The sequence below is a fragment of the Eptatretus burgeri genome, chromosome 12 (genome assembly GCF_056783735.1).
Source record: "Eptatretus burgeri isolate ZD-2024b chromosome 12, Ebu_testis_v1, whole genome shotgun sequence".
NCBI classification, from domain to species: Eukaryota; Metazoa; Chordata; class Myxini; order Myxiniformes; family Myxinidae; genus Eptatretus; species Eptatretus burgeri.
The window spans coordinates 2,716,935-2,730,560 of NC_140972.1; the positions used below are offsets into that span (position 1 = coordinate 2,716,935).

The 13,626-nt window shown below is 45.1% G+C and overlaps 1 protein-coding gene across 2 annotated transcripts in view; it reads left to right on the forward strand.

Annotated features, from left to right (window-relative positions):
• The window catches only part of LOC147014990 (platelet-derived growth factor C-like), a 97,732-nt gene extending 89,445 nt beyond the window's left edge, over positions 1-8,287 (forward strand). Inside the window, exons 6-7 of one of the 2 annotated variants that reach the window (XM_085849264.1) lie at positions 5,109-5,383; positions 7,617-8,287. In XM_085849264.1, coding sequence (XP_085705390.1) covers positions 5,109-5,383; positions 7,617-7,763 — 422 coding nt within the window. In that variant the 3' untranslated portion in view covers positions 7,764-8,287. Of the gene's footprint in view, positions 1-5,108; positions 5,384-7,616 lie in introns of those variants that run through there. The other variant, XM_085849265.1, reaches the window with a different exon arrangement.
• Positions 8,288-13,626: the final 5,339 nt, after the last annotated feature.

The following is a 13,626-nucleotide window of genomic DNA, read 5'->3' on the forward strand; positions in this document are numbered from 1 at the left end:
CAAAGAAACTTGCTCTCCCTCATGCACGGATTTGTCCCATCTCGTCTTCAGTTGTCCTACCCTTCCTCCCGCCCTTGGCACACTGAAGCTTATGGTGAGGCAGTTGTCCTGAAATAACTTGCCTTCACCTCATGGAAGGAAAATCCAACTGAAGGCAATCTCAGGTCCTTCCACAAAGCTCGGAATAAGTGTTTGTCTACCCTTAGGAGAGCCAGGAAACAAGATCTTTCTCATCTCAAGTCTGAACTCTCAAACCCGTGTCCCTCCTCCAAATCCTGGTGGTGTCTAGTTGAGTGTTCCTGGTGTATTTTTCCCCCTCCATCCACTCCTTTACCTCAAATGGCCACATAGCTCATACTGCACACATAAAAGCTGAATGCCTAAACTTCGTGTTTGCTTCGAAATCTTGTGTCCCAAACCCATCGCTTTCTGTACCCACCTTATTCATCCCAGAAGTTGATGAAGGTTGGAGTGAAGTTTCATCAGAACTGCGTGTTTTTTTTTTTTTTTCGCTCTGATTCCCTTTGCTCCTTCGACCTTCGTTCTTCGTTCAAGAAAACATTCTTGACAAATGCTTTCGTTTTAGTCCGTCTTGTGCCGGTCATAGAATTTCACTTCTCGTGGTGCAATACATTTTCCCCCAACAGTCCCTCTCAACCATCACTTTGGATCTGCAAGAACCAACAAATAACAAACGTCCGCCCCGTGCTGTCTCTGTGTCCCATGCGTCGCAGGTACGATCCTCGACATCATTTCCAACGACGAGCTTTTTAACTGCAACAATGCTTACATATGCTTTTAAAGGTGGAATTACCGCGGCTGCTGGCACCAGGCTTGCCCTTCAATTTCTCGTGGCACGACCGCTTATTACGCGTTCGTGCCGATGGAACCCCCTTCGCATAGGACAGCATTGGTATATCACATCACTATCAGTATCTCACCATGCTGGTAGTGGGTAATTTACATGCCTGCTGCCTTCCTTGGATGTGGTAGCCGTCTCTCAGGCTTCCTCTCCGGAATCGAACCCTGATTCCCTGTAACCTATTATCATATGCTTGGCAAGTAGCCAACCATCGAGTTGATCGGATGCCGACTTGATCGAGACACCGTCGGTGTCAACTGCTCAATCCGCTCGCTTCTCTCCCATCACCACACGTGAGTTGGGTACGGTGTACATCAAGTGCCTCGCTCTCCACGCTCCGCACGGGACTCATCACCCGTACTTAGCATGACCAACGGTCGGTGCACGGTACCGGAGTGATTGGTGTTTCCACGCAAGATCGAGGAACGGATCCTTCTCATGAGGGCGAGTATGCCGTGCCGCCGATCGAGTCGCGTTTCCGCAAGTGCTCGGTTGCATGAAATTAGCTCCAGAGTTGCCACAGGTATCCATGGTCGTACGCTCAAAGGAATCATGACCGACATCTTGAGCCATTCGCAGTCTCAACGTGTTTGTCTGCTCATACTTAGACATGCATGGCTTAATCTTCTCGACAAGCATACATAACTGGCAGGATCAACCAGAACACGTGAACGATTGTGCGCACGCCCCCACGACGCTACCACGATATCCCTGACGAGGTCGGAGTGGGCCACAGGGCCATGCAGCGACGTCGCCTCGCCGTTTCATCACCTTAGGCCCTTCATTTTCGACACTCAAACTCCCTTCGAGACACCCCCATGGGGGATCGGTAAAGCCAAACGTCACAACGTTCGCGCTCCGTTTCACGTGAGACAGGCTCGTGACACTGTCATCTCCATTTCGCTCGCTCGTCCCTGGTTTGCGGGATTGAATCGCAAGATCGTGCATCTGTGCGTCCATGCCGCGACTGTGGTTCAGGCAGCCTCGACGCATTTTCATGCTCAAGATTGGTGTTTCGCACTCATGTTTTTTCGTCCAGAAACCGTAACTTGGAAAAACGTGTTCAGGACACCTTCGTTTTGTCACGTAGGTCACACGTTCTCCTTTTTGTGCTCTTTCGACTTCGTCTTGCACCGTACACTCTGTTGTCAACACTCGCTGCTCGACATTCGACAAGTATCCGTGGCTGTGCGCTCAACACTCGGTACTTGTCAAAAAACAGAAGTGCATGACACAACGTCCCCACACAAAAGCTGTGTGAAAATGTCATGCACTTCGGGCACAAGACTCGTACCGCGGAAACCGCTCGGACATGTTAGTTATTACATGCAACTACAGACCAATCGGCCTGCTCCCAATCATCATCAAGGTCATGGAATCCACCATCGCTTCCGACATCAAATCCTTCCTCTTCTACAATGGCTTGATTTCTGATCATCAATTTGGATTCAGACCAGGTCACTCTACCCTGGACTTGCTGCTCCTGCTCTCCCAACAATGTATGAAGGTAATCAATGCCAGACATGAGATCAGAGCCATCTCCCCAGACATATCGCGAGCTTTCGATACGGTCTGGCATCCCGCACTGCTCACCAAACTCTCTTCTTGTGGTATCAAAGGTCATCTCCACTCATGGCTCACGGACTTCCTCTCCTGTCGCAGTCAACACGTGACTCTGAATGTAATTCTCTCATCTCCTCTTCCCGTCCAGGCTGGAGTTCCTCAAGGTAGTGTTCTTGGCCCTGTGCTTTTTCTGGTTTTCATCAATGATCTCGCAGACTCTCTGGAAAATCCTCTGTCTCTCTGCTGAGGACTCCACCCTCTGTCGTACCATCTGTCATCCCTCTGATTGGCAGGCAGCAGCCTATACACTCTCTGCAGAGCTGGATAAAATCACAAGCTGGTCAAACACTTGGAACATGTCTTTCAATCCTGACAAATCTCTCTCTCTCTCTCTCTCTCTCTCTGTCTCTCCAAAAGGACTGTTTGGAACCTCCTACCCCCCACCTACTTTCTCAACAATCCCCTTGAAGTCCTTTCATTCAAGCTTTTGGGCCTCACTATCTGCCACGATCTTTTTTGGGAAAGCCGCATTTTCAAGCTGGCCTCCAAAGCCAGTCGCCGACTCTGCATCTTCCATCATGCAAAGTCCTTCCTTGGCACACCTGAGCGCCTGACCACATACAAAACTTTCGTCTGCAGCCTGATGGAGTTCTGCCCTCCCATTTTGGGTGGTGCTCCTGCCTCTCACCAAGCTCGACTTCATGCTTTGGAAACCAAGACTTTCAGGATCATTGGTATCTCCCGTGATGACGTTGAGTCTTTGGGTTTCTCACTCTCTGTCAGTAGTCTTTGTCTTCTATCGTCTCCTTTCGGCCTCGCACCCCCCCCCCCCACCGCTCTGTGCGTGCTCTGTCCCCCCTACAATTCTGCAAGGCATTCAAGGTCTGACAAAAACCCCCTTTTGGAGAAACTGCTAAAATCAGAATCACTGCTCACCTTCACTCTTTCATTCCTCTTTTGTCCCTCCTCTGGAACAAACTCCCACACTCTCTTCAAACCCACTCTTCCCTCCAGGTCTTCAAAACAGCTTTTCACCACCATCTCTTATCTTCCCCCATACAAAACCATGATCTTTTTTACCACCACTAATCCACCCCAAACCCACCTCCTTCAAATTCCCTGCTTTCCTTCCTGAAAGTCCCTGTAGTATCATCTTGTTTACCCTGTGTACCCCACCCATCCCTCTTCCTTGCACAGATCTAATGTCTCTGTTCCCCACTATTTTGTGTTTCGGACCTGAACCAATCCGTCCACAACTTTTTGAGATATTATGCACACAAACAAACAAACAGACAGGGGTGAAAACATAACCTCCGTTCATCGCAAATGGCAGACGTAAAAATGAAAAAAACATGTGGGGAAAGAATCCCCAAAAAACAACGAAGGAAGGAAGGAATGGCGAGGAATGACACCACAATGCAACATCACAATCCTGTTATAAAAATGCCTTCACGACATCTTTTAATTTTTACGGGATGCATCGATGTGCATGTGTAAATGATGTTCAACAGGTTTTGGTGTATTGTGGATGACTTGTTTTTTTAAAATCAGGTTTAAGGAATATATATATATATATATATATATATATATATATATATATATATATATATATATATATATATATATGTTATGGTACAGGAACAATACCCAAGAGAGAATGTCTCTCCCTTCCATTGGAATCGTTGTAACTGCTTCAGCCGTTATTGTGCTCGGCCGGATGACACTCATCACCAATTCGGTGGATGAACAATTTGGGGATTTTGCAATCTCTCGATGTGGTGCTTTGTGGAGATGTATTCTGGTGTATTTTTCTTTCTTGGTATTAAAAGGTACGGTTTTTAAGCACTCGTGACTTCCCGCCATAGTAGTTTTTCAGCGAATCATTCTGTACACGTTCAATGCGGCAGCCATTGTGCCCCGTGCCATCCCTACATATGGAGTACGTTACTACAATCACTGTGTAGCTCTTACCCGGGTGTGGTCAACTGGATAGCCATGTTGTTTTTGCAGAAAAACACCAACTAGTAGGCCTATACCAAAAAAAAAACCAAAATCTCAATTTACTTCTGAGAATTTCCTCAGAATTCCCAAGGAATTTATGCCAAGTGGGATGGAAGATGTGACATCGATTCATGGTATGTGAAACAAGTTGGTTGACATATTTCAGATCGGTTGAGAGGACGGTGCAGAGATATAAGTGTGCTCATTTATTAGCTGTCTAGTCTGGTTTCGATCCTCGGTCCGACTATAAACTTTCAGATTGGTGAAAGTGTGCCGTCCCTCGGATGGACTTTGAGCCTGATATCCCATCTGATGGCATCGCTTCGTGAACATTAAAGATCCACAATGACTTTCATGAAGGGTAGGTAGGTTATCGCTCGTACCTTGAACTGCGGGTAGCAAGTGGTCTTGTCTTCTCAGATATTCCTTGAAACCAGGTTATCCCGCCTGCTATATCAGAGTGCGGTTGCTGTGTGGGCCGCAGCTCCCACACGCTAAGCGAATTATCGTGCTCAGGTGTTCACATATCATCCGTGTGAACGGCCATCTTCGGTTATGAAAGGCGACCTTAACATATCATCGCATAGATTGCAACACATAAATGTTCGATGTAACAGCAATTTGCCTTCAGAAGTACATCTATAATATGTGTGTACTTGCATGTTTTTGTGAACCTTCCAAGCAAAGCTGATGAATGGCGCTCATGACGACGTGCGCCGCTTTGCCTGCACACCGCACAACACAACAGTTGTACTCAGGAACGAGTTGCAGGTGTCACACGTTGTGTTCTGGCCACCTTGCGTGCTCGTACCACGTTGTGTTGGTGTATGTTCGTGCTGTGGTGGTGAGGACAAGAAGAGCAGCCCTTGGAGGCATCGCAGCTTCGCATCCAGAGGGACGTGCTCCAAGGCGAGATGCTCGTGTGAACCTGTACAAGTTGTGCTGAAGACTCACCAGGTACGGCTTGCCTTAACCATCCATTCTTTTTCTGTACAACATTTCTCCTTGTGTCTGTAGCCTACATTGAAATAGCATCATCATGGTTTGATAATTCCGATGAAACTGGAGCTTGACTATTAACATTAAACTATTAACTGACCATAAACTGAAACTTCACTTCACCAGACTCGGTGGTGTAATGGTTAGAGCGTCCGATTTGAGTCGGGGATGTTGGTGGTTCGAAGGTTGGAACCCCGAACAAGTCATACCAAAGACTTTTAAAATGGTACGTGTGCTGCTTGCTTGCTTGACGTTGGTCAAACAACCATCGGTTTGCAACCATCGTGCAGGCTTGTTGATGGGCTTCTCGTGTTGAAGTTCCTTGGAAGGGAGCTCGTAGTAGTAACACACAGTCATAATAAAACCTTCAAAGTTTTTCAACTGAAGAAGGGTTCATGTGCGTGAAACAGTGTGGTATAACAGGTTGCAGCGTTCATTTACTTTGGAGAGCAGGATCACGATGCCATCTGGAGGCAGAGAAATACATTTTCCACGGCGATAAAGTACAAGGTGTTCCGAAGTGTTGCACTCATCACAAACCCTCAAAGAGCGGAGCTTTGGCTAATTTAGAACAGAGAACTAGAAAAGTTGAACATATTCCATATTATACTTGAGCTACGTCTCCACTTAGTCCTGTCAAAAGCATCCTCCTCCATGTAATAATAGCAGAGACTTTGATGGGCCCAATGGTCTCCTCCTGCATCAAAGTTCCTTGCAATGGAACTCGAAATAGAAATACCCTCGGTTCTCTATCCTATACCTTCTCAAGATCTACAAGCACATGATACAACTTCTTCTTGCTCAGTACTAATCTTGAATCTTCCTCATAATAAAGGTTGCATCTGCCGTCGACCTTCCACTCGTAAAGCCAAGTTGGTTCTCATCTATATTGACTCCTCTCAATCTGTTCTCAAATATCTTCACTCCTCTGTGTGATTAAGGAAGTAGTGGGTCACCTTTCATCTTAAACAAAGGTACAATTACACTGTCCAACCAATTGTCCCGGATCATTCCACACAACTCCGTCATCAACTTTACTCCCAACTCTCCCATTGCCTCCACCATCTCCGACAACACCAGCCGGTCCGACTGCTTTACCTTTGAAAAAGTTTCTCAATATAGCTGACCTCACCTCTTCCTCTCACATTTCCTCCTGAGCTGCTCCTACTTTCCTGTTCTCCACCTTCTTATTCCATTCATTCTCCCTCCTTCAACAACTTTTGGACGTAGTCTTTCCATTCTTTTTTCAACTACAACCTTTTATCCATTCTCTTGAAACAACTTATTCCTTGAACATCCTTTCTATCTTTCAAGATCCGTCTCTCGAACCTGAACATCTTGTTTCTTCCCTCTGTAGTGTTCAAACTCTTCCAACACTCTTCATATTCTCCCTTGTTTGATATAGCTACTACTTTCTTTGCTTCCGTCTTCAAACGCTGATGTTCTTCATTCCTGTCTGTCCACCTGTTTCTTCCTCCACTTCGTATAGGCATCCTTCTTCCTCTGAGATATTGCTTCCTCAACATTGACACTCCATCACCATGTTTCCCTCTCCCTTATACCTTTCCTGTAGTCATCCCACGTGCCTCCTGAGCGACCAACCTTCTTCCATGCATCCCTCATATCCCCCCCCCGACCCCCAAACTTGCGCTGGTTAGCCTGAGTTCAAATCCCAACCCCACTATAAACTAGCATGCCATGTTTCCCCGCCAGAGTGATTCATCAATGTGCGTGACGTCCCGTATGCCAACATCCATTGCGGGGTATTAAAGATCCCATGTTGTCCTTCACCAAGAGCTGGCGAGCTATCGCCGACACCCTGAATAAATTCCAAATTCCTGTCCTAATCTCCAGAGGGCATTGCATTCTGCAGCAGCACCGCCGCACCATCAGCCAATGATGCTACCCTGCAGTCTTGTACTGCATACCAAAGAAGAAGAATACCAGAATATATGAATTCTGACTTTATAGTAAAGTCCTGCAATGAAGAACACCACCTATCATTATGGATTCTGTCATGTGGTTGTGGTTGTGGTTGAGAGAACCACTGCTTCCACTTTCATTGTACACATTCAATGTCTATGTTAAATCGAGCTCCACCTGCTGTCTTATCACCTGTTCAGTTGATGAATTTTATTTGATTTTTTTTTCTTTCCGCTTTTTGCCTTTACCTCGCCCCTGTTTTCATTAGGTCATTCAAGTTTGGCTGAGATTGTCAAGATCTCATGGCCATCCTTGGAGTCCGAGGAGAGCGGCCATTCAAAAGAGCCTCAAAAAAGTTCCTCTGGCCCATCATGAAGCATGTCGGTGCTCATGTGAACCACGTGACCTGGGATAGACGAGCGGTTGGCTCTTGCAAGTAGGGAACGGTGTGGCCTTGATGAGACCGTTTTTGTTTTCCTTTTTTCATTTGTGAGTAAGAAAACGAAAACCACTTTTACTGACGGGTTCGAAACAGCCAATCATCTTACACTTCAAACCTTTGGACTGTGCACCTGTTTAAGGCAAAGGTGAACAGATAATGGTTGGCATTGCGCCAACTGAACAATGAATTTTGAACACACTGATGGTTAAAGCCAGGTAATGGTGTCGGTTGAGACTGTACTCTTGGCATAGCATCGACGTGCTCATGATGTGAATGTTTCTTTGCCTAAGAACCAGTCCTGGGCAGGTTGCCACTCTGTTGTAGGATGTGGAAATGTCTGCGAAGCTGCCATGGAAATCAAACGCAGAGCAGTAAGGGCCATGAAACGAGGCTTTTATCCTCTTAACTACCGAGCTGCTTGTTAACGTAATGGGTATTTTTTTTGAAAATTTAATGTGTATTCTCAAAGTAAAGTTTGTACTTTAATCTCCGAGAAACCCGTGCTTGGGGATACTGTTTTTGGATGGGACTCGAAGGGAGAAGGGGGGGGGGGGTGTGATCACATGACCTTAATGCCAGTGCACATTCCCCGATATGATGCGATGAGACGTCTCGTGATATGAAATCGGTTCTTGTGGAGTTTCATAATTTCAGAAGGTTAGGACGGACACACATTCTTCACCTCCATCATTGAAGGTGGGTCGAGGTTATGTTTTCACTCCTGTCTGTCTGTCTGTTTGTTACTTGCGAAAATCGAAGATTTTTCAAGCATATTGGTTGGTCGCGGACGTTATTTTGTCTGTCTGTCTGTCTGTTCGTATGTCATTCACCTGCAGGTCACAATTTCAAACCGATCTACATGAAACTTCACCACAAGGTGGAGTTCATCATAAGCAGGAAGCCTATTGTTTTTGAGGTCAACAGGTCAACATAGGCCAAAGGTCAACAACTTTGTCAAGTTTCTTAAATCCTCAATTTCCATCAAATTTACTTGAAATGTGAAGAGGACTTGCAGATCAGGAACTGAATTCAATCACCAATTATTTTTGAGGTCAACATCGGCCAAAAGGTCAACATCGGCCAAAAGGTCAACATCGGCCAAGTTTTTTAAATCGTCATTTTTCATCCGATTGACTTGACATTTGAATCGGATTTGCATATTTGGTCATTGAATTAAATCACCAATTTTTATTTTTGAGGTCAAATTTGTTTTCGAGATTTCACAATTATCGTGCTCTGCACGACGTCTTCTGCTTGCAACTTGCAAAGTCGAAGATTTTTCAAATATATTAGTCGGTCGATTTTGTTATTGTCTCTCTGTTTGTCTGTCAATCACCTGCAGGTCACAATTCTAAACCGATCGTCATGAAACTTTACGAAGTTGTAGAGGTAGTCTCAACTGAGAAGCCTTTTGATTTTGAGGTCAAAGGTCATCTTGAGGTCAAATTTCTAAAATTGTCATTTTTCATCCGATTGACCTGTTGAACAGGACTTGCACAGTCCAGCAATAAATTGGGAAAGCAACTATTTTTGAGGTCAAAGGTCAACTCAAGGTCAAACTTCTAAAATCATCAATTTCAATCTGAAAAATGATCAATTTTCATCCGATTGACCTGAGCTTTGATTCGGATTGCCAATTTTAATCTTAATGAAATGGATAATTTGATGTATCCATGGCAACCTTTGGAGAAGGGGGTGGATTTTGTAAGTATCGTGATCTGCATGACGTCTTCTTCTTGTTTGTTTGTTTCTTTGTCTGTGAACAGGATATTCAAAATGTTGTGGACAGATTTGGATGAAACTTGGTGGACAGGTTTTGTGTGTGACAAGGACGAATTATTAGACTTTGGTGAAGATCCAAATCTGGATACTAGAATTTAAAAAGTGATTCTTCACCATTCAGAGTTTGGGCCAAAACGATATATAGCACGATATCTCAGAAGCCTGTGGATGGATTCGGATGAAACTTGGTGGACAGGTTGGGTGTGTGACAGATGAATTGATTCGATTTTGGTGAAGACCCGAATCCGTACCCAGATACGAGAATTATTTAATTTTTAAGTGATTCTTCACCATTGAGAGATCGGGCCAAAAATGATATGGAGCATGATATTTCAAAAATGTATGGACGGATTTGGACGAAACCTACATGAGTTCGGCAGGTGACAAGAACAGGCTGATTAGATTTTGGAGGGCCGAATCCAGATCTGGTCTATCAGTGGGATACAAAATGTAAACTATTCAGCCTGGCAGAGGTATGCGCTCCACTGAGTGCCATTGTAGTTTATTCTTGTGAAAGGATTATTTGGATGTACATTGTGCAGTTTGTATCAGTGTGCGTGTGTGTGTGTGTGTGTGTGTGTGTGTGTGTGTGTGTGTGTGTGTGTGTGTGTGTGTGTGTGTGTTCGTGCCATGCATACGTGTCTTTTTTTTCTGTTTTAATGTGTATAATCCAACCTTTAGCTACTGTGATAACACAAGGTCTAGCTCCATAACATCGATTTCCATGAAATTCCCACAAGCACATGTTGGTTGCCGCACAAACAATACGCCTGTGGCAAAACAAGCAGCCAAAGGGTCAATTGCAAAGGCAGTCACAAAATAGTCATGGGAATTATTTCAACAACGTGAAACCCATGAGGTTGAAACATGTTCACAGTTTGGCCACTCCTTCCCTCTGGTCTTGGTGTTGAGCTATCTAAGCGATGGTGTGCTGTTCACCCATTTGGTGATGCACACTCAAGTCAGGAGATTCATGATAGATGATATTTTGGGTGATGAGTTGCCACGCTGCAAGGAGGAAAATCATCCCACAGATGACGGTAAAGGGAAATAACGAAATGAATACGAGCTGTCAACCTGGAATCGCATCGATAGATGAGGAGTAGGTTCAGTTGGATGATGAAAAATTTTGATTAAATGACACAATTGAAAGTGCTGATGGTGCAACACCTGAATAGAGTTGGACAAAAAGGGAGGTGGATGAGGAGCATGGCGCGATCTGCCAACAGTTGGTAAGGAGCATGTCCTGAGTTTCGGTCTCCTCTTTGGACATGCCAGTCATCTGCAGAGATTTGGCATGCCACACGCGATGAATGATGGTGAGGCCAAGAAACTCCAAGACTGAATCTTTCAAAATGCTGAAGGCAAGAGAAGAATGGGGAATTTGATCTGCAATCCAACCCTTCCTGAGAAATGCACCGTGAGGACATGAGAGTTGTCTGGGTTGAAGGACATACCTCATGTTGAAGACCAATCTCTGATCTTCTGAAAGTCAACAGACAAAGGTTGGATTTGGGGCCTGTCTGTTGCCAGAATGACACACGACGACACAAAATGAAGTCGTGAACAAAGTGATGCAGTCGGTCACCCAAGGAGGTGGAACGGTCATCAATGTAAACCAGAAACCATGGTTGTCCTCGAGCACTTCCCTGGGGAGCACAAACCACAGTATGAAGAGTGGAAGAGAAGACACTTTTTTTTAACAACCATGCAATGCTTTTGCATATCGAGGAATTTGTTTTCGTTTTGAAGCCAATGAGCTTTCAGACAGAAATCACGTGATCGCTGTACATCCAGTTCATGTTTTAGAGACTTGTTCTGTGTACTTTCGGCTCCATACTCTTTCTGGCATCATTAAAAACAAACAAACATTATCCCAGACATCCTTCTTCTCTTCTTCCTCTGTATGCTGCACATGGCTGCAGGTAACATCATCTGCTGGCGATGGAGCTGTGCTGCTGATGCAGTGCCCCATGTAGGTTAAAGCAGGAGTTTGTAACTTGGCCTCAGTTCTGGCGATAGCTCGTCCAACAAAAAACATTAATCACCTTATTCTTCTTGAATCGTGTTGATGAAGGTTTTTGTATGTTTATTGTTTCTTCAAGATACTTCAATGAATTAAGGTAGCTTTTAAAATTCCATGTTCATATCCTTCTTTTGCAGGGAATTTGCCCTCAATTCTCAACAACCCTGCTTTTCAAATGATGCAAGATCGTGTGTTTTGAATACAACATTGAGGCTAATGGAACAGCAGCAAGGTAGTATGATGGAGAGAAGAAAGGCGACTGTATGTACAGGCAGTGGGACAATAGTTGGGCTGAACAAGCAAGTGAATGAATAAATGAGGGGAGAGGAGAGAGGTAGAACATAGTAACAAGTCAGTCACAGAGCTTGGATAGAGGAGGGTAAATGGGGGGAAGAAAAGATAAATGGCAGAGAGGGGGGATGACGTAAGAAAGTGGTACACTGCCAACTTGAACCCCTAGAGGGAAGAATGGGATTGCACCACCAAAGGAATGCGCTTCCTCAGCGAAAGAAAAGAGGAACAATGGAGAGGAGGTGAGCAGTAAATCTGGATTTTGGGAGTTTAACGAGAACGGGGTTGTTGATAGAATGCTTGCATCCTTGCGGAACTGGGGACGATCGGAGGATTGCAAGCAGAGGTAGCAAGACCGAAACAGAGGTGGGAGGAAACAGAGGCCACAAAGCTGTCTGCGATGGGACAACAGCAGGCCTTGTCTTTAAGCTTCTTTGTGAGAGATGGTAATAATGATGTTGAGAACTTTGGATTCCGCAGCATCCAGTGGAGAGAGAGAGAGAGAGATTGAGATGAGTGGGGACACCGGGGTCTCGGGGAGAACAGTTTCCCATTTTGATACCTATAAAGGCCTTTTTAGGGTTCAGATTTACAAAAGTAAGGAATTCCCAGTGTACAGATTCCCATGGAGACCAATTTTGATACATTGTTTGCTCAGGAGAGATTGTGACTGATTGTGAGGCTCAGAAACTCAAGAAACTGAACCTCTTCACATGGTTGATTGTGGAAATCTCTGGGTGGATTTATCAGAGGATCCTTCTGGAGAGACGGGGGGAGCATATGCGATTCTCTGAGATTGAATGAAATTCCATTTGTCAGACCAGCATCTGATCCATTCCAGATCAGCAGAGAGGAAAGCAAGGCCTGGTGTTGGCTTAACGGTTTAGATGGCTGCCTCAAGATCCTTGGGTCTTGAGTTCAAGCCCTTGTCGGGCTGTTCAATTAACACCAGGAAGGGTTGACAGGCTGTCATCCTTCTGAAATCTGCAAAACGAGTACTACTGTACTGGTAAAGGGGGCATCACATCAGCGGCACAGCCGTGCCCCCAACCAATGATGCTACCCGCAGCCTTGTGCTGCACATGAAAGAGGAGAGAGGAAAGCAGCTACCCGTTGTCTCGTCATTTGAATGGGGGCACAATTTGGTATAAAGTGGAGTTATCAGGAACGATAGAAGGGTTATTAAGCTCATCAGAGAGGTAATTTAAGTATATGAGGAACAAGATTGAGTGTAACATATACTGTCTTAGGGACACGGGAACCTTCACTGGGAGAGGAGATATAACAGGATTCCAATGAGGGCGACGTGCCAACTGCACGAGTGGAGGAAGATTTCAGCAAGCCAGGAAATAACGCGGCCTTGGATGCCACAGGCAGAAAGCTTTTCAAGCGGAGCATGGGGCCACGCCGCAGCTGCATTGAATGTCCTCGATATGTCCAGAGAGATAACTCTGACCTCATGTTGAAGATCCAGGGCCTCAATCCATTATTGAGAGAGAAGCGGCAGCATGTGCAAATTTGAATTTCTCGGATGTAATTCAAACTGATCTGAAATTAAGTTGTGTCATCTGATATGATTGATTTTGTGACGTTGCGTAATATCGGAGGTAGTCTGATTGTTCTGCAGTTGATGGGATCGATTTTTGTACCTTGTTCTAGTGTAAGGAAGTGATGTTGGCTGTCTTCGGAACACATGGTCCCAATGTTGTCCACTCTTGACGAGTCAATGTTGTACGT